Source organism: Trichosurus vulpecula, chromosome 8 (assembly GCF_011100635.1).
Source record: "Trichosurus vulpecula isolate mTriVul1 chromosome 8, mTriVul1.pri, whole genome shotgun sequence".
NCBI lineage: Eukaryota > Metazoa > Chordata > Mammalia > Diprotodontia > Phalangeridae > Trichosurus > Trichosurus vulpecula.
Genome location: NC_050580.1, coordinates 249,580,463 through 249,599,262, shown reverse-complemented (window position 1 = coordinate 249,599,262; position 18,800 = coordinate 249,580,463). Strand labels below are relative to the sequence as shown.

General features: G+C 36.4%; 1 protein-coding gene across 1 annotated transcript in view; it reads left to right on the top strand.

Annotated features, from left to right (window-relative positions):
• EML5 (EMAP like 5) overlaps positions 1-18,800 on the top strand; it is a 186,527-nt gene that overhangs the window by 88,627 nt on the left and 79,100 nt on the right. The window contains exons 18-19 of the mRNA XM_036736732.1: positions 1,676-1,776; positions 11,064-11,266. Coding sequence (XP_036592627.1) covers positions 1,676-1,776; positions 11,064-11,266 — 304 coding nt within the window. The remainder of the gene's footprint in view (positions 1-1,675; positions 1,777-11,063; positions 11,267-18,800) is intronic.

The window sequence follows — 18,800 nt, the reverse complement described above, 5'->3', positions numbered from 1 at the left end:
CTTTGCAGCAATCTATGATTCTGCCCTCTCCTTCACTCTTATTCTACCAGTTGATAAGACATATTATGTCTCTCACATCTGTCCCCTCTGTTTTATGCATTGCCACTATTCTAGTCTTACCCTATTTTACCATTCACCTAAATAGAAGCCATAACTGGCTTTTAACTGGTCTCCCGTTCTTCAATACATTCTTTACTCATCTCCCGAAATAATCTTCCTTGTTCATAGCTCTTACCGTACTACTCCCTGAAACAAAAAAAAAAATGTTATTTGTAAATTATTGTCTTACAGACCTAACATAGGGTAGAAAAAAGCTAACAGATCCTGGACTTGTATGTTTAGTGACTGAGGGATTGAGAGTTATAGGACAGGGGGAGGTAAAGCAAGCTGTACCTCAAGCAAATACTAAAAATATTCAAATAAAATATATGAACAGGTAATATTCAAAAGAAGAAATACAACTTATTAATCACTTTCAAAATGTTCAATCTCATTATTAAAGAAATAATAAACTAAAACATCTTTGGGGGACTACCTTATGTCTATCAAATTGGCAAAAATAATTAAAAGTACCGAAGTTTAGTGTTGATAAGTTGTAAAGAAACAGATTTATGTACTTATTCATTTCTGGTGGAATTGCAAACGTGGGGAATCTTTTGGAGATCAATTTGGCAGAGGTCAGTCAAAGTCCTAGAGATAGTTATACCCACTGACCCAATAAATATTCAAAGTATGTGCCCCCAAAGTATTATCAAAAATTAAAGTTACATGTTAAAAGATGTTTCAGAGCATCATTGTAACTTTAAAAAAATTTGAAAACAGCCAACAACAGGAAATTGTTTAAATTGTGTTGTATTAATTTAATGGAATACTATAATGCCAATAAAATGGACAAATATGAAAGATATAAAGAAGTCTTTATCAAGAAAATATTAAATATATTAAACATATAAGTTAATGTATGATATACAATGTTATATGCAATATATAAATATAATAAATATAATATTAAATAATACAATGTGAAAAAAGCAAAACCATTAGAAAAGTGAAAAGAATGAATGGACAAAGAATCCTGATGAATAAATAGGAATAAAATGTTTTATGTGTTTAATTAATTTCAATGTGAAGAGTTACAAAGCAAGTTTAGTTCGTTCTATTTAATGTTAAATGTTAAGTTTTTAATTAAATATGGGGAAAAAACTTTTAGCAACGTCCTATTCTTATTTGGTAATTATTCAGACTCCTTGGCCTGGCATTTGGTTCTCAGTGTCTGGCTCCAAATTCCCTTTCTGCATTTATCTTAACATCATCCCCTCCCAATATCACCTCATTGTCACCTGTTGAAATTCTTCTTTCAGCACCTGGCCTCTTGCCTGATCCCTTTAGTTGAATATGGTTGACACTTTGTCTAGATCTGTCTGTTACCCCTATCTTATTCTATGTCGCACTTGGTTGGTTTCCTTATCTGTAAAATAAGGATGATAATCACACTTACCTCAAAGGATTGTTGTGAGGATCAAATGAGATAACATATTAAAGCATTTTGCCAACCTTCAAGAACTACATAAATACCAGCTGTTATCATTATTATTGTGTATTACATGTCATATTGAATTGTTAGGGGAGATATTGTCCAGAAAGTAAAAACTCAACATGTTGGGTTTTGTTTCAGAGGAAATAAAGATAAGATTTTTGTTGTGAAGATGAACCCATATATGCCTGACAAATTGATTACAGCTGGTATTAAACACATGAAATTTTGGCGGAGAGCAGGTAAGGAATGGGGTTTTTTCCTTCTGTTGTTGTTTAGAGAATTAATTTTCTTGATAGTCCCTATTTTTCTTCTATGCATTTTAAAAACTGGTGTAAAAACATTTTATTGGAATTTTGAACTTTTTACCATATAAGAAACATTACGTATTTGTAAGATGTTGTGCAATTTAGCAGTTAATCATTACTATAAGGGTAGTAGAACATTATTGGAATTAATATTTACATATAACCTCAAATCCTAAGATTTAATGACTTGCTTATGGATATACTAAGGAATTCAGTGATACTGTTATGACAATAATTCCAAACTCCAGTCCTGACTTTATGGTACTGTTTTTTAGCCATTTGTAACTGTTGTATACAAAATGTTCTCCTATCTTATATAATCTTACCTCTTTAATAATGCCAAGTTGTAGAATGAGTGGTGGGTAAAATGCAGTAAATCGAATAGTACATAATAAAGTATTGAAATTGTTGACACATCAAGTGCCTATTAAAGAAAAGGAAGACTTTTGCCTTTTTATGACATTCTAAAAGATTTGGGGGACTACTTATTAAACTTTAACAGGTACAAATGATTCCAGGTGGTGTATTTGCTATTTCCTGTACACAACATTCCCTCTTTCACTTCTAAGACTTTGTAGAAGTTGTCTTCTCATGTCTGGAATGCTGTTCCTACTCTTTTCCACCTCTTAGAATCATTCATTCTCTTCAAGGCTCACCTTGGGTACCTTCTCCTTTGAAAGGACTTTCCTAATTCCTCTACTTATAAGTGTGCCATCCCAATTACTGTGTATTTTTATGCTTATTCTGTTTTTATTGTTTGAATAAAAATAGAAAAAAGACAGGATCACTGAGTTGAGCATGAAATTAAAAGACAAAACAAAAATCTTGAAAATTAGGAGAAATTTAAAACTTCAAAAATAAAAATGCTATTAAGCTGAGGACTTTGGGAAAGAACATAATTTTTAAACCATTAGCCAAACTGATCAAGAAGACAGAATGTGAATTATTAAACCATCTAATAAAGCAAAAGAGAGTGACAGATTAGATAAGAAAATGAAACCCCACAATATCTTTGTTACAAAAAACACATCTAACAAACAAAGATATTAACAGAATAAAAATAAGGTGGAATTTACCTTGCTTCAGATTAATTAAAAAAGCAGCAATTGCAACCATGCTAATCAGATAAAACAAAAACAAAAATTCACAGTGTATAGACAAATTATATTATGCTGAAGAGAACCATAGACAACAAACCAGTAACAGTATTAAATTTATGTCCTCTAAATACCACAACATCTAAATTTAAAAAAAAAAATTTATTTATCAAGCATTCATTTTTTTTTCCTGTTTCCTTCCTCTCCCATCCGCTGAAGGGGAAAAAAAGATAGAGAAAACCCCGATATTACAAAAATATAGTCAAGCAAGACAAATTCCCACATTGAGCAATCCAAAAATGCCTTTCTAAGTCAGCTATATTTTAATTATGAGGTGTGCAGCATTCTTTATCATTCCTTAGACTTGTGGGTGATCATTTAGTTGACCAGAATTGAGTCCTTCAGAATTGTTTTTCCTATGTTTGTTAGAGTTCTGCTCTGGTTCTGCTCATTTTACTCTGGATCTACTTATAAATCTTTCCGTGTCTTTTTGAAAATTTTTCCCTATTTCTTACAGCAGAATAGTATTCTATTACATTCATAATACCACAGTTTGTTTAGCCATTCCCAACTCATGGGGAGCCCTGTAGTGTCCAATTTTTGCCTCCTTAAAAAGAGCTGTTTTAAATATTTTTGTATGTAAAGAACTTTTTTCTCTCTAGTATTTTAATCCTTTTCCATAACAACTAAATTCATAATAGAACTATTAACTGAATTATAAGAAAACATAGATTGTAAAACAGTGGTGGTTGCTGGTTGCACAGTGGATGGAACTCTGGGCCTGGAGTCAAGAAGACCTGAGTTCAAATTCAGTCCCAGACATTTATTAGCTGTGTAACCTGGGCAAGTCACTTAACCCAGTTTGCCTTGTTTGTAAAATAAGTTGGAGAAGGAAATAACAAACCACTCCAGTATCTTTGCCAAGTAAACTCCAAATGGGGTCATGAGGAGGCAGACACAAATGAAATTATTGAGCAACAAAAAAGACAGTAACAGTAAAAGACTTTTAATTTTCCCCTGTTGGGTTTAGACAAATCTAAAAGAAAGATTTTTAGAAAGGGGAAATTATAGATTTGAACAAATTGCTTAGAGAAACTAAAATGTTTTCTGAATGAGACTATTAAAAATATATTTTTCAGAACCATGTGAACTTTTACAAAAATTGACTGTGTTTTAGGGCACAGAGATATTACAAACAAATTTATAAAGTAATAAATAGTAAACCTATCTTTTACAAACAATAGTAAAGTAAGCACAGCAATCAGCTCAAGGCCCACCAACAAAAGATACAGGTGTAAACGGAAACTTAATAAGAGGTTCTAAATAATGAACGGATCAAAGAACAAATCATAGAAACACATCACTACAGTGATGTGAAAGGCAGATACCACACAAAGCTAAATGTTGCTACAGCAGGTCATGGGGAATTTTGTTTCCAGAAACAAGAAAAGATAGGATTAATGAACTGAATATGAATTTTAAAAATTAGAAACTCAACAAATAAACCTAGAATAAGTACAAAAGTAGGAGGTATTGGAATATTAGAGAAACAGATAAATTGAAAGCCAAGATGATTGTGGAAAATATAAGCAGAATTAAAGCTGTTTGTTTTGGGATATTTTTTGGAAAGATTGACAAAATTGATAAAACGTGATTCAAAATAAGAGGGAGGAAAATCAAATCAGTGAAATAGCAAATAAACAAGGTAAAATCACAACCAAAATCAGAAGAAATAAAAAGATTTATCAGATCATAAAAATGGGGAAAAGACCTACATTTACAAAAATATAGCAGCTCTTTTTGTGGTGGCCAAGAGTTGGAAATTGAGGGGATGCCCATCATTTGGGGAATGGCAGAACAAGTTGTGGTACATGAGTGTAACGGAATACTATTGTTCTGTAAGACATGATGAGCAGGCAGACTTCAGAAAAACCTGGAAAGACTTGCATGAACTGATGCTGAGTGAAGTGAGCAGAACCAGCAGAACATTGTACATAGTAACAGCAACATTGTGCAGTGACTAACTTTGATAGACTTAGCTCTTTCTTAGCAGCGCAAGGATCTAAGACAACTCCAAAAGACTCATGATGGAAAATGCTGTCCACATCCAGAAAAAGAACTATGGGGTCTGAATGCAGATGGAAGCATATTTTTTGCTCTCTTTTTTTGTTTCTTCTTTCTTGTGATTCTTCCCATCAGTTCTAATTTTTCTTTACAGCATGACTAATATGAGAATATGTATAATATGAATATATAGAGAGAGCATATATCAGATTGTGTGCCATCTTGGGGAGGGGGGAAGGTGAAGAAAACTTAAAACTTAAAATCTTATGGAAGTGAATGTGGAAAACTAAAAGTAAATAAATAAATTTTTAAAATTTTTAAAAATTATTTAAAATTTTTAGTTTTCAACATTGATTTCCAACAAGATTTTGAGTTACAAATTTTCTCCTCATTTCTACCCACCCCCCACTCCAAGATGGCATATATTCTGATTGCCCTGTTCCCCAGTCAGCCCTCCCTTCTGTCACCTCATCTCCCCACCCAGTCACCCTTCCCCTTACTTTCTTGTAGGACAAGATAGGTTTCTATACTCCCTTGCCTGTATATCTTTTTTCCCAGTTGCATGCAAAAACAACATTTTTGGAGCATATGCTTTTAGAACTTTGAGTTCCAAATTCTCTCCTTTCTTCTTTCCCCACCCACTCTGCCTAAGAAGGCAAGCAATTCAACATAGGCCACACATGTATCAGTTATGCAAAACACATCCACAATAGTCATGTTGTGAAAGAATAACTATATTTCCCTCCATCCTATCCTGTCCCCCTTTATTCAGTTTTCTCCCTTGACCCTGTCCCTTTTCAGAAGTGTTTGCTTTTGATTACCTCCTCCCCCTATCTGCCCTCCCTTCTATCATCCCACCATTTTGAACAGCAGTTTGGAAATCTACCCACCTCACTAAACTGTGCATACCTTTTGATCCAGCAATTCAATTACTAGTCATAAACCCCAGAGGGATCAAAAGATAAAAAGGACCCATCTGTACAAAGCTACAGTGATGGTTTTTGTTGTAGCAAAGAAACAAAATGGGTACCTATCAGTTGGAGAATGACTGAACAAATTCTGCTATGTGCATGAAATAGAATGGAAGAAATTAATTTCTAAACAATAACAACACAGTAAGCTCCACGTAGGTAAATGATGTACATAGCAAAGATAATATCATAAATGAATTAAAGGAGAAGGGAAGGAGATTTCTTTTAAAATTATAGATTGAGGAATAATACTTGACCAAATAATAGAGAGAAATTATCGCAAGTTCTTTGTAGCGGAGAAGTAGAAATAGGTACCCATCAGTTAAGGAATAGTTAAATTATGGTATTTGAATAAAATAAGATGGAAAAAAATTTGTTTCAGACCAATAACACTCTGCATATACTACGTACAATAAGTTCCAAATGGACACATGACAGAGATATAAGGGGCCCCATTGTAAACAAAATAGAGAAAGGAGAGCTTTCGTGATTCTCGATGGAGCAGTTGACCAAGTAAGATATAGAGATGACTTTTATTGTGCCAGAACGATGGAAGGGTCAGATTCACAGATACTTGAGAAGACTCATATGAACTAATACACAATGAAGAGGGCTGAACCAGGAGATTATACAATGACTACAGTAATTTAAAGGAAATCAATTATGAAAGACTTAAGAACTCTGATCAATGGAATAACCAAAATTCCAGACGACTAATTATGACATATATTTCCCTCTTCTGGGCAAAGAAGTGATATGTATTAGGTGTAGAATGAGTTGAAAATTTTAAGATATGACCATTCTATAAATTTATTTTGTTTGACTATACTTCTTACAAAGTAGGGCTCTTATTTGATGATGGGGGAATGGGTGTATAGTGATGCACCCCTCCAAAAAAAAAACTGAAAGAAAAGAATATCCATGAAACATTTAAAAATAGACAAAAGGGAGCAAAATAAAGTTCAGCTGGGAAAACTGACAGGCTGATTTAATATACATAATAGATAATATATTTATATATATTATATGTAGTATACATATATGCTATATATAATAGATAATACATACTTACACATAATAGATATTAATAGTTACATATGTAGTCATCTTTATGTATTACAGGCAGCTCATGGCACATTAGATAGAGTTCTAGGTCTGGAGTCAAGAAAACCTGAGCTCAGATCTAGCCTCAGGTCATTACTGTGTGCCCCTCAGCAACTCACTTACGTTCTCTATTACTTCAGTTCTCTTATCTGTAATAGGAGTTTTATTCATGGCTTTTAAAATCTCTTCAAGCTCTAAATCTCTGATCCTGTGACCTCTTTGAGATGTTCTCTTATCTTGGTTTCTGTAACATTATGCTGTCTTGCTTCTCCTTTTGCCTCTGACCCATTTGTTATTTCACTTCTTTACTCATCACCCAGGTGAAGAATTTATTCTGCACTTGTAAGACTCAGATGAAGGATCAGAAATTTAGAGCTGGAAGAGTTTTTAAAGGCCATCAAGTCAACCTTCTCATTTTACAGATAAGGGAAATGGTGAACAGTTGTGAATTGCCTTGGGTTAAACAGCTAACAAGTGTCTGAGGCAGGATTTGAATTCAGGTCCTCTAGGCTCCACACTCATGTCTCCTCTTCATGGTACCACCTAGCTAAGTCATGGTCAACAGGGTAATATACTGTAAGGGGAAGTCAGGGAGTATCAAGACTAAGAAAAAGCATTGGATTCAATTGTCATGTCACTGGTGACCTATTATTCATGTATTTTTTAATCTCTGGAAATTTCATCCATTCATGGTTTCAACTATCAAATCTTTTAGAATAGCAGCATTCACATTTATCATGTGTATTTTCCTGAAATAGCTCTTTTTCCCTTTCTTTATATCTTTCTTTATCTTCTGAGATAGAGAACTTAATCTGGAGTAAAACAGATATTTAAATGCAGAGTAATCAAAGGTATTAAAAGTTTGAATATGGTGGAATGATCTCTGGCTAATCCCAAGAACATGAAAACCAGAATAGTTCAGTTCAGTATAAGTCCATTGAAGTCATTATATATTTGACTTTCCTTATTTTAGAAGAACCAAATAATTATTTTTTTCAGAGGATGAATTCTATGAGTGATTGTATTTGTCAGTTAATGAATAAGTAGGATTATAGGATCATGAATTCAGAGGACCTTTGAGGTTATATCTAGTCCAACTTCTCTCATTTTCAAGAAAAGGAAACTGAAGCCGAAAGAGATTTAAATGACTTGCCTAAAGTTATATAGATACTTAGAAACAGAGCTGGGGTTTGATTCCAAATTCGTCTTTCTTTCCAATCACTTAATAACTGTTTGATCCTAGGCAAGACTTTAAACCTTTGAGACACTTATTGCCCTCCTCTGATAATATCAATCCCCTTATAGAATTGTTGAGGGTCACATGAGAGAATATATAATTCAGCTTTCTCTTGTAGGGTACTTAGGATTAATCTCAAGTTTTAGAGGAAATAACAATTTCCTGGAAATGGTTCCAGAATTCAAATCCTTACTTTAAATCTTGACATGCAGATAGTTATGGTAGGTCTTTTTTGTGTTCTTTTTACCTTAGTGGACCATCTATTTTTACCCACTGAAGAAATCTTACAGAGATATCATAGAAGCTACAGGAGATATTTCTCTCACAGTGGTGGGTTGCCCTGCTGTGTTAGTGAGCAGGATTGTTACTCTTATTCCCCCACCCTTTTATTTGCCTGTCTATTCCTCCTACCTAATCTTTTGACCTATCCTCTCAGGCATCACTTTCCAGTTATTCCCTTAGCTCTTCCACTTTGCAGGGGTTATTTTCAAGGTGGGAAGGGTAGAGAATAGGAAGAAAAGTAGTGAAAATCCTACCTCTAATACCAAGTGCTAGTCAAAGCATACTGGCTCCTCATCTCAACATTAATTTCCTAGAGATCTCCAGGCATAAAGGTTCTCTTTCTGTTTTAGGTAGCTGTAAAAATTAATCATTCTATCTCTTTCAACTTGAAACTCCCAGCCAAAGAAATACTGTGGCTGAATAATGCAGTTGTAACTCTGTCTATCTTTTCTCTTGCATCCTAATGCCCTCTCTAAGCTCCATTAGAACAAGGATTCATGTGGTTTAGCAATGCAGAAACACATTTATTGTAGTTTCAGGCTTAAAAGACAAAGTTAAAAACAGAAAAGTAAACAAACTTTTAAGCAACAGATAATTTTTGGAATACAGACATATACTTCCTCGGGAGAAAGGGAGAAGGCAAAATAGAAAAATCACCACCTTGGTTGTGAAGTCTGAGAGGGTTTTGGTGATTCAACATTCATACCTATACTCCTAGTGCAGAGTATGCCTACCTATCCCTGGTCTGGAATCTGGCATTAAGGATAGCTGGCATTGCTTCCCTTTACATCTTCTCTCTGGGTCTCCAGCTCTGCTGCTTAGCACAGGAGGCTGCAGTCCCTCTCCCATTTCTGTAATTCAGCCAGGACCAGCATGTTCTCACTGGTTTTAACCATCCTTCTTTTAAGATGGAGGTGCTAACTTGTCACTTAATGTTGGACCTACCAAAGTCATCCTAAAGGCAAACTTTTCAGGTTTGAGGAGGTGGAATGTTTGGATGGTTTCTGTCTGAACCCAGCAGACATCTCCTTCCAGCATCTTCCTCTTCTTGGCAATGCCAAGATGGCGCTACCTTTCTATTTCAATTTTTTGTTTTGCCAGGGAAGGAAACTTCAATTGGTGGGATTTTTTGGGTTTACAATTTTCTTTCAAGAAAGTTTAAATACTGGGGAAATAAAATGTATTCATCATAAAATTATGCCACTTCTTTTTTAGTTATACCTGTGATATTTTTATTTGGATAGCCATTCTTCATGAAATGGTGAACTTTCAGACTTTAATGAATCATTATTTATAGGTAAACAGATTTAGAAGTGCATGGATTACTTTGATTCTTTCAAAATGTGCTATTGATTTTCCTCTTAATATATCATTAGCATTTTCTCTCAAAAGTATTGCTTTTTCATGCCAATATGTTATTTGCGATTCCAGGTTTTAAAGGGGCTTATAAAATTACCTATGGATTGTGGTGGTTTTTATTCATGTTATTATTATAATAATCTTGGAAAATAGCCATTGGCCCCCATTCCAGCTCTTATATACAAACTAAAAATATCACTATAAATACCTGTATTAGCAAGGCAATAATCACAGTATAGACAATAATTGTAAATATGCCTATGTAGTTCTGTATTGCAAAATATAAGAGATTCCATATAGAAGGTAGAAGAAGTAAGCCATTTATTCAGACACCAGAGAACCAAATCCCAAAACCGGTAAGTCTAACACATCCAAGCAGCAGGCAAATTCCAGAACCCATAAGCCAACTTTACAATAACAGCAAAGAACCTAAAACACAACATCACAGCAGGGAGCCAAGCCATCTCAAAACCCTTCCCACCCCCTACTGGGTCCTTGCCACCAGCAAACTCACAGCACAGCTAGCACATGTCTGCTCTCTCCCTTAGCTCTAACCACTCTGAGAATTTCCTCCTCCACCACCCTTTCCTGCTCCTCCCATTCAACAAGCTCCTCCCACCACACTTAGGCTTCCTGTGACATAAGCAGGTCACATGGGCCTATTAATGGGTGGGAATGGTCTTCAAATTTAAATTACCATTATAATACCTGAATAAGGATTAGACTCATCCTAAGAGGTGATTTAGCAGGGGTGTTGATTTCATAGATAGATTTAAAACTACATTATTGGTGAAAAATAGATTTGGAATTTGTAGAACCTTTTTATCCCTAGCTTGTGTACCTAATAGTTTGTGTGACAGTGGACAAATCACTTCATTGCTCTGACTGTCATTTTCTTCCTCTGTAAAATGGTTATAATACTAATACAACTTTAGAAATGTAAAGCACTTTGTATTAATGATATAAAAATGTTAGTTTTCATAAATTGATTTTTTAATGTTCCCTAGCATTTTCCCTTTTTTTGTAGAAAGTATGAAATTATAGTGGTTTCTAATTTTATAAATTTTAAAAGTAGTACTTTAATCATGACTTTTCATTCTAAAATAGGGGGAGGATTGATTGGGAGAAAAGGCTACATTGGTCCCCTGGGGAGAAGTGACACAATGATGTGTGCAGTATATGGCTGGACTGAAGAGATGGCATTCTCTGGAACTTCAACAGGAGATGTGTGTATCTGGAAAGACATTTTTCTTATAAAAACTGTCAAAGCACATGATGGACCAGTATTCAGTATGCATGCTCTGGAAAAGGTAAGTAAATTGTCATTTAGAAGGACATACAATTATATCTTCTTATATCTTCTATAGAATGATTCTATAAATAAAGGAGCAGCTCTTTTGCACTGACTTTGCCACCCAGTATTAGTAACCACTCGGGGAACTAGAGGTTTGACAGGAAATGTATAGATTGTTTCTTGGCAGGTTGGCCTGCCTTCTCTCAGTTTTTCACACTCTTTTGTACAATAAATGAAGTAATTATTGAAAAGAATTTTCTCAAGTTATAGGGTAGTATTGATACTCAGATGCTCATTTTCATTGATAAAGCATATATATTTAAAATACTATTATAAATAATTATATTATTATATGCTAAACTGTTGCCAGTAACCCTAATTCTAATTTATATAATAATTTTCTTCTTCCTGGTGCCCTTCCATGTTTTATCCTACATTCCTTATCTACCTCACTGTTGAACTTCTAGAAAGAGAACTTTCCATTTGACCAAATTACAAAATCTCAGAATTGGAGAGGACCTCAGTGATACACATCTATGAGCAGGAATCCATTTTATAAAGGGCCTAATAGGTAGTTATTTAGCATTTTCTTGGGGGCTCCTGCTGAGGGAAGCCTGCTTACTTCTTAAGGTGTCTTATGCCACCTTTGAATGCCTATAGTTTGGGGGTAGGAGCTAGTTTTTCCTTCTTTGGAGCCAAAGTCTGTGTCTCTGCAGCTTCTAGTTCTCCTAGGTCTGCCTTCTGTTATCAAGTAGAACAGATATGGTTAATCTTCCATATGGTGGCCCTTTGAGTATTTGAAGAACTACTATGGCCTAGCCCATCTCAGGACCTCTCTTATTCAGGCCTAGTCATCCTTAGTTCCTTCATCCAGATGTTACAATGCATATGGTCTTTGCCATCTTGAGCATCCTTATCTGGATATTCCTCTACTTACCAGCATTTTCTTTAAATGGGGCTCTCAGAATTAAACACTCTACATAGCTGTAAGCAATATTAAATAGCTATGGTCTAACCAAAGCCAAGGAAACCTGTTTTCTTTCTACACACTAACTTCTCAATATAACATTAGCTTTCTTGGAAACAAAATTACATTGTTGAAAATGTAAACTAAAACCCTATCTTTTTCAGACTTCTGTCTAGCAGTGGCTACCCTTATTTTACTTGTGAGTATGATTTTTAAACCTAAGTGTGACCGCAGTTCTCTCTATTAAATTTCATCTTATCACATTCAGACTATTATTTTAACTTGTCAAATTCTTTTTGGATTATGACTCTCTTTTCCAGAGTCTCAGCTGTCTCTCTCAGCTTTGAATCATCTGCAGATTAGATATGGATGTCATTTATGCCTTGAAGTGATGGTTAAAAGTTTTAAATAGCTCAGAGCCAAGGATGGATGCCATGTGTCCTCCATTACAGATCTGTCTCTTTATGTATATTCCTTCTAACTGCCTATGTATACACAGACACACATATGTGAGTGTGTGTGTGTGTATATGTACACATATCTATGTAGATATATGTATCCATACATATATATAATATTACTGACAACATTCAGGACCTAGACAGCCTCTAGAGGGAGAGTAACTAGGGTGATGAGGGATCCTGAGATCATGATGAGTGAGTATCACTTGAAGGAACTGAATGTGTTTGTCTTAGATGGGGAAATTGCATAGTTTCTGCCTTTGAGTGTTTGAGTGGCTGTCATGGGAAGGAAAGCTTGGACTTGTTCTGTTTGGCCCCAGAAAGCAGAGCTTGGAACGATGGCACAGGTTGTAGAGAGACAGATTTCGGGTTAAAGCAGGGAACAGAGCTATTGAGAAGCACGGTATAGTGGGCATCTTCCTGTCATCTTCACCTCCTCCAGTGGAGGACAGATAACTGCTTGTCAAAAATGTTTTAAAAGAATTATTTGTTCAGTGCAAATTGGACTGGATGACGTCTGAGTCTTTTTTCCAACTCTTATATTCTTCTCTGTGATTCTGTGTAGTTCATATGCTCATTTATAACTTTTCTAGGCTCACTTTTATTTAGACTTAAAAATTATTTGTTAAGAGATGTTACTACAGGAAAATTTTCAAGCAAAAGTTTTCTTAAAGGATATTTTTTTGGTGTCATAGAGATTATGTAGTTCTGATAAATTACATAGTGAAGTAGTGCTATCTGAAAACTAACTCTATAATGGCTGCTCTTGAAAATGAATCTGCTATCAAAGTGGGATTGAATTGGGTAATCAATTGAGTAATTAAAATAAATAGGATAGCTTCTAGTTTATTCTTTCTGTTTTAATTTCTCCTCCAATGCTTTGTTTTTTACATTAATTTTTCAAAATTTTCAGTCAACCAAAATACAACTTTTCTCTCATACCCCCCCCACACACACTTTTTAAGAAAGAGAAATAAAACCATTATATAGAAATGGTTATATAGAAATATAGAAATAGCTAAGCAAAACAGATTCTCCATTTGTCCTGTCTTTTTAACAACAAAAAGGTTGCAGTCTGTACTCTAAGGCCATCACCTCTCTGTCAGGAGATGGATATCATGTTTCATCGTGATTTATCTGGAATCATGGTTGGCTGTTGCATTGATGAGAGTTCTAAAGTCTGTCTAAGTTGTTTGTCTTTACAGTGATGTTGTTATTATATAAATTTTTCTCCTGTTTCTGCTTACTTTACTTTGCATCAGTTACTACAAGTCTTTCCATGTTTCTCTGTTAACTATCCCATTCATCATTTCTTATCACACAGTAGTATTCCATCACATTCATATCCCGTAACTTGATAAGTCATTCCTCAGTTTGATGGGCACCTGCTCAGTTTCCTAGTCTGTAGTTTGATATTTCTGCATATTGGATTCTTTTTTTCTTTTATCCTGTTGTAGAAGTGACCTAATTGTATATCCAGGCTAACGGGTGTGCAAAGGGGGACATAGTTCCAAATTGCTTTCCAAAATGCTGGACCATTTAACAGTTCCACCAAAAGTACAGTAATGTCCTTGTTTTCCCAAAGCCCATAGAGCATTTTTAATCTTCCTTTTTTTGTCAACTTTGCTGATGTGGCCTCTAAACTTCCCTGGATTCCTTTAAGTCTCAGGTAAAATCCTACTTACTGCAAGAAACCTTTTGCCATCCTTTAGTGCCTCCCCTTTGGTAGTTATCTCTAAATTTTCTTGTATATATTTGTTTTTATTTTCATGTTGTCTCCCCCATTACACTGTAAGCTCTGTGAGATCAGGAACTATTTTTTACCTTTCTTTGTATCCCTAGCGTTTAGCACATTGCCTAGCACTTAGTAGGTACTTAAAAAATACTTGTTAACTAGATTGTTGTATTTGTATTTCTCTAATTATTGGCAATTTATAGAATTTTTATATGTATATGAATATGATAGCTTTGATTTCTTCCTCTGAAAAATGCCTGTTCATATCTTTCAACAATTTATTAATTGGAGAGGGCAAAGCTAAGATGAGAAAGTAAGGCAAGAACTAGCCTGAATTCTCTCAAATTCACCCACAAGCAGCTTTAAAATAACATCTCAAAAATGAATTCTGGAGTGAAATAATTTTCCAAACCAAGACAGTTTGGAAGGTTGACAGGAGAAGTCTGTCGCACTGAGGTGAGAGTGGACCACAGGCAGCCCATGCAGGCCAGCAGCAGGCTGCTCCCCAGTGAGCCAGCATGATGTGGTGCAAGCCAGCATCAAGGCCTAGCGCTCCTGAGCAAGCTAGTGCAGGCCTTGGGGGCAACTGAATCGGCAGCAGTGACTCCCGGAGCTTTCAGCCCACAGATAGTAAGGGGGCTGAAAAACTGGTCATAAGGAGATTACAGGGGACACTTTGCTGGTACTGGGTGCAGAACTCTGGTGCGTTGCTGAAATGGGGATTCAGTTCAGAGACTTGCATCACAGTTGCAGCGTGAGGTCGAACACCAACACACTAGAGCGTGGAGACGCAGGGGAACAGGGATCTTAGTCATAGGCCCAGGGTGGAAAAGAGTACTTATGGTCAATCACAGTTTAGAGCACAGTCCAGGAGAATTATCTCTGAAAAACCTGAAGCCTGGGACAGTGCCCCTCAAATCCAGGAGCAGAGCTCAACTTTAACATAAAATTAAAAGTCAAGAAATAGGCTGGGAAAATTAGCAAGAAACAAAAAAGAACCTGCCCATTGAAAGTTAATATGGTGACAGGGAAGATCAAAACACAAACTCAGAAAAGGACAAAAGTGTCAAAAACAGGTACAATGTGAAGCCTTAAAGAAAAATGTAAATTGCTATGAGGTCCAATAAGAACTCCTAGAAGTTCGAAAAATATTTTTAAAATCAATTGAAAGGTAGAAGAAAAATTGGGAAAAGAATTGAGAGATGCGAAGATGGCAGCTGGAAAGCAGGGACTAGCATGAGCTCCCTGCCAAGTCCCTCCAAAAACCTATAAAAAATGGCTCTGAACCAATTCTAGAACTGCAGAACCCACAAAATAGCAGAGGGAAGCAGGGCTCCAGCCCAGGACAGCCTGGATGGTCTCTGGGTGAGATCTATCCCGCATGGAGCTGGGAGCAGAGCAGAGCCCAGCGTGGGCGGCGCGGACCAACCAGAGCAGGAGCCAGGTGGAGCGGGCCCTGGCACCCTGAATCAGTGAGCTGCAGCAGTTACCAGACTTCTCAACCCACAAACACCAAAGACAACAGAGAAGGTTAGTGGGAAAAGCTGCAGGAGTGGAAGGAGTTCGTGGTTCGGCTGCCGCACCGGGGGCAGTGGAGGTGGGGCAGCTACAGAACTACAGCTGCAGGAGCTTCCAGCCCCAGGCCCACCTGGTGGGAGGAATTAAGTGGCTGATCAGAGCAGGAGTGAAGAGCCTGCTGAAGATCTAAGCCCAGTCCGGGTTGGGGGTTCTTGGGGAAGGAGGAGTGCTGGTGTGGCAGAGCTGGCACATCCCCCCAGGCTTGAAACATAGTTCTCTTAACCCTACAAGTAGTCATACCACACTGAAAAACTCAAGGGTCAAGTTAGTTGGCTGGGAACATGGCCAGGCAGCGAAAACGCACCCAGATTCAGTCTCAGACTCTGGAATCTTTCTTTGGTGACAAAGAAGACCAAAACATACAGACAGAAGAAGTCAACAAAGTCAAAGAGCCTACAACAAAAGCCTCCGAGGAAAACATGAACTGGTCTCAGGCCATGGAAGAGCTCAAAAAGGATTTGGAAGAACAAGTTAGAGAAGTAGAGGAAAAATTGGGAAGAGAAATGAGAAGGATGCAAGAAAACCATGAACAGCAAGTCAATGACTTGCTAAAGGAGACCCAAAAAATACTGAAAAATATACTGAAGAAAACAACACCTTAAAAAATAAACTAACTCAAATGGCAAAAAAGCTCCAAAAAGCCAATGAGGAGAAGAATGCCTTGAAAGGCAGAATTAGCCAAATGGAAAAGGAGGGCCAAAAGACCACTGAAGAAAATACTACCTTAAAAATTAGACTGGAGCAAGTGGAAGCTAGTGACTTTATGAGAAATCAAGATATTATAAAACAGAACCAAAGGAATGAAAAAATGGAAGACAATGTGAAATATCTCATTGGAAAAACCACTGACCTGGAGAAGAGATCCAGGAGAGATAATTTAAAAATAATTGGACTACCTGAAAGCCATGATCAAAAAAAGAGCCTAGATATCATCTTTCAAGAAATTATCAAGGAGAACTGCCCTAATATTCTAGAGCCAGAGGGTAAAATAGAAATTGAAAGAATCTTTCGATCGCCTCCTCAAATAGATCCCAAAAAGAAATCTCCTAGGAATATTGTTGCCAAATTCCAGAGCTCCCAGATCAAGGAGAAAATACTGCAAGCAGCCAGAAAGAAACAATTTGAGTAGTGTGGAAACACAATCAGAATAATCCAAGATCTAGCAGCTTCTACATTAAGAGATCAAAGGGCTTGGAATAGAATATTCCGGAGGTCAATGGAGCTAGGATTAAAACCAAGAATCACCTACCCAGCAAAACTGAGTATCATGCTCCAAGGCAAAATGTGGATTTTTAATAAAATAGAGGACTTTCGAGCTTTCTCAGTGAACAGACCAGAGGTGAATAGAAAATTTGACTTTCAAACACAAGAATCAAGAGAAGCATGAAAAGGTAATCAAGAAAAAGGAATTGCAAGGGACTTACTAAAGTTGAACTGTTTTGTTTACATTCCCACATGGAAAGATGATGTGTATGATTCATGAGACCTCAGTATTAGGGTAGCTGAAGGGAATATGCATATGTATATATATACACATATACATATATGTATATATGTATACACACACACATATATATGTTTATGTATATATTTGTACATGTGAGTGTGTATGTATGTATATATGTATGTGGAGAGAGAGAGAGAGAGAGAGAGAGAGAGAGAGAGAGAGAGAGAGAGAGCAGGCACAGGGTGAGTTGAAGATGAAGGGAAGATATCTAAAAAATCAAATCAAATCAAGGGATGAGAGGAATATATTGAGAGAGGAGGTAGGGAGAGATAGAATGGGGTAAATTATCTCGCATAAAAGTGGCAAGAAAAAGCAGTTCTGTAGGAAGAGAAGAGAAGGCAGGTGAGGGGGGAATGAGTGAATTTTGCTTTCATTAGATTTGACCTGAGGAGGGAATACCATACATACTCAATTGGGTATCTTACCCCACAGGAAAAAAGGAGGAAGAAGATAAAAAAGGGGGGATGATAGAAGGGAGGGAAGATGGGGGTGGAGGTAATCAAAAACAAACACTTTCGAAAGGGGACAGGGTCAAGGGAGAAAATTCAATAAAAGGGGATAGGTTTGGAAGGAGCAAAATATAGTTAGTCTTTCACAACATGAGTACTGTGGAAGGGTTATACATGATGATACGCATGTGGCCTATGTTGAATTGCTTGACTTCTTAGGGAGGGTGGGTGGGAAGGGAAGAGGGGAGAGAATTTGGAACTCAAAGTTTTAAAAACAGATGTTCAAAAACAAAAAAATAGTTTTTGCGTGCAACTAGGAAATAAGATACAGAGGCAGTGGGGTGTAGAAATTTATCTTGCCCTACAAGAAAGTAAGGGAAGAGGGGATAGGAGGGGAGTGGGGTGACAGAAAGGAAGGCTGACTGGGGAACAGGGCAACCAGAATATATGCCATCTTGGAGTGGGGGGGAGGGTAGAAATGGGAGAAAATTTGTAATTCACACTCTTGTCAAAATCAATGCTGAAAACTAAATTAAAAAATTAGAAAAAAAAGAATTGAGAGATGCAAGAGAATCATGAAAAAAGATTGAACAGTAAAGGAATCCAAAAAAAAATGAGAAAAAATGTACAAAAATTCACTGAAGAAAACAACTCCCTTAAAAATTAGAATTGGCAAATGGGAAAAGGACCCACATGTACAAAAATATTTAAAGCAGCTATTTTGTGGTGGCAAGGAATTTGAAATTGAGGGGATGCCCATCAGTTGGGGAATGACTGAACAAGTTATGCTATGTAAATGTAATGGAACTTGTGCTATAAGAAATGATGAGCAGGCAGACTTCAGAAAAACTTG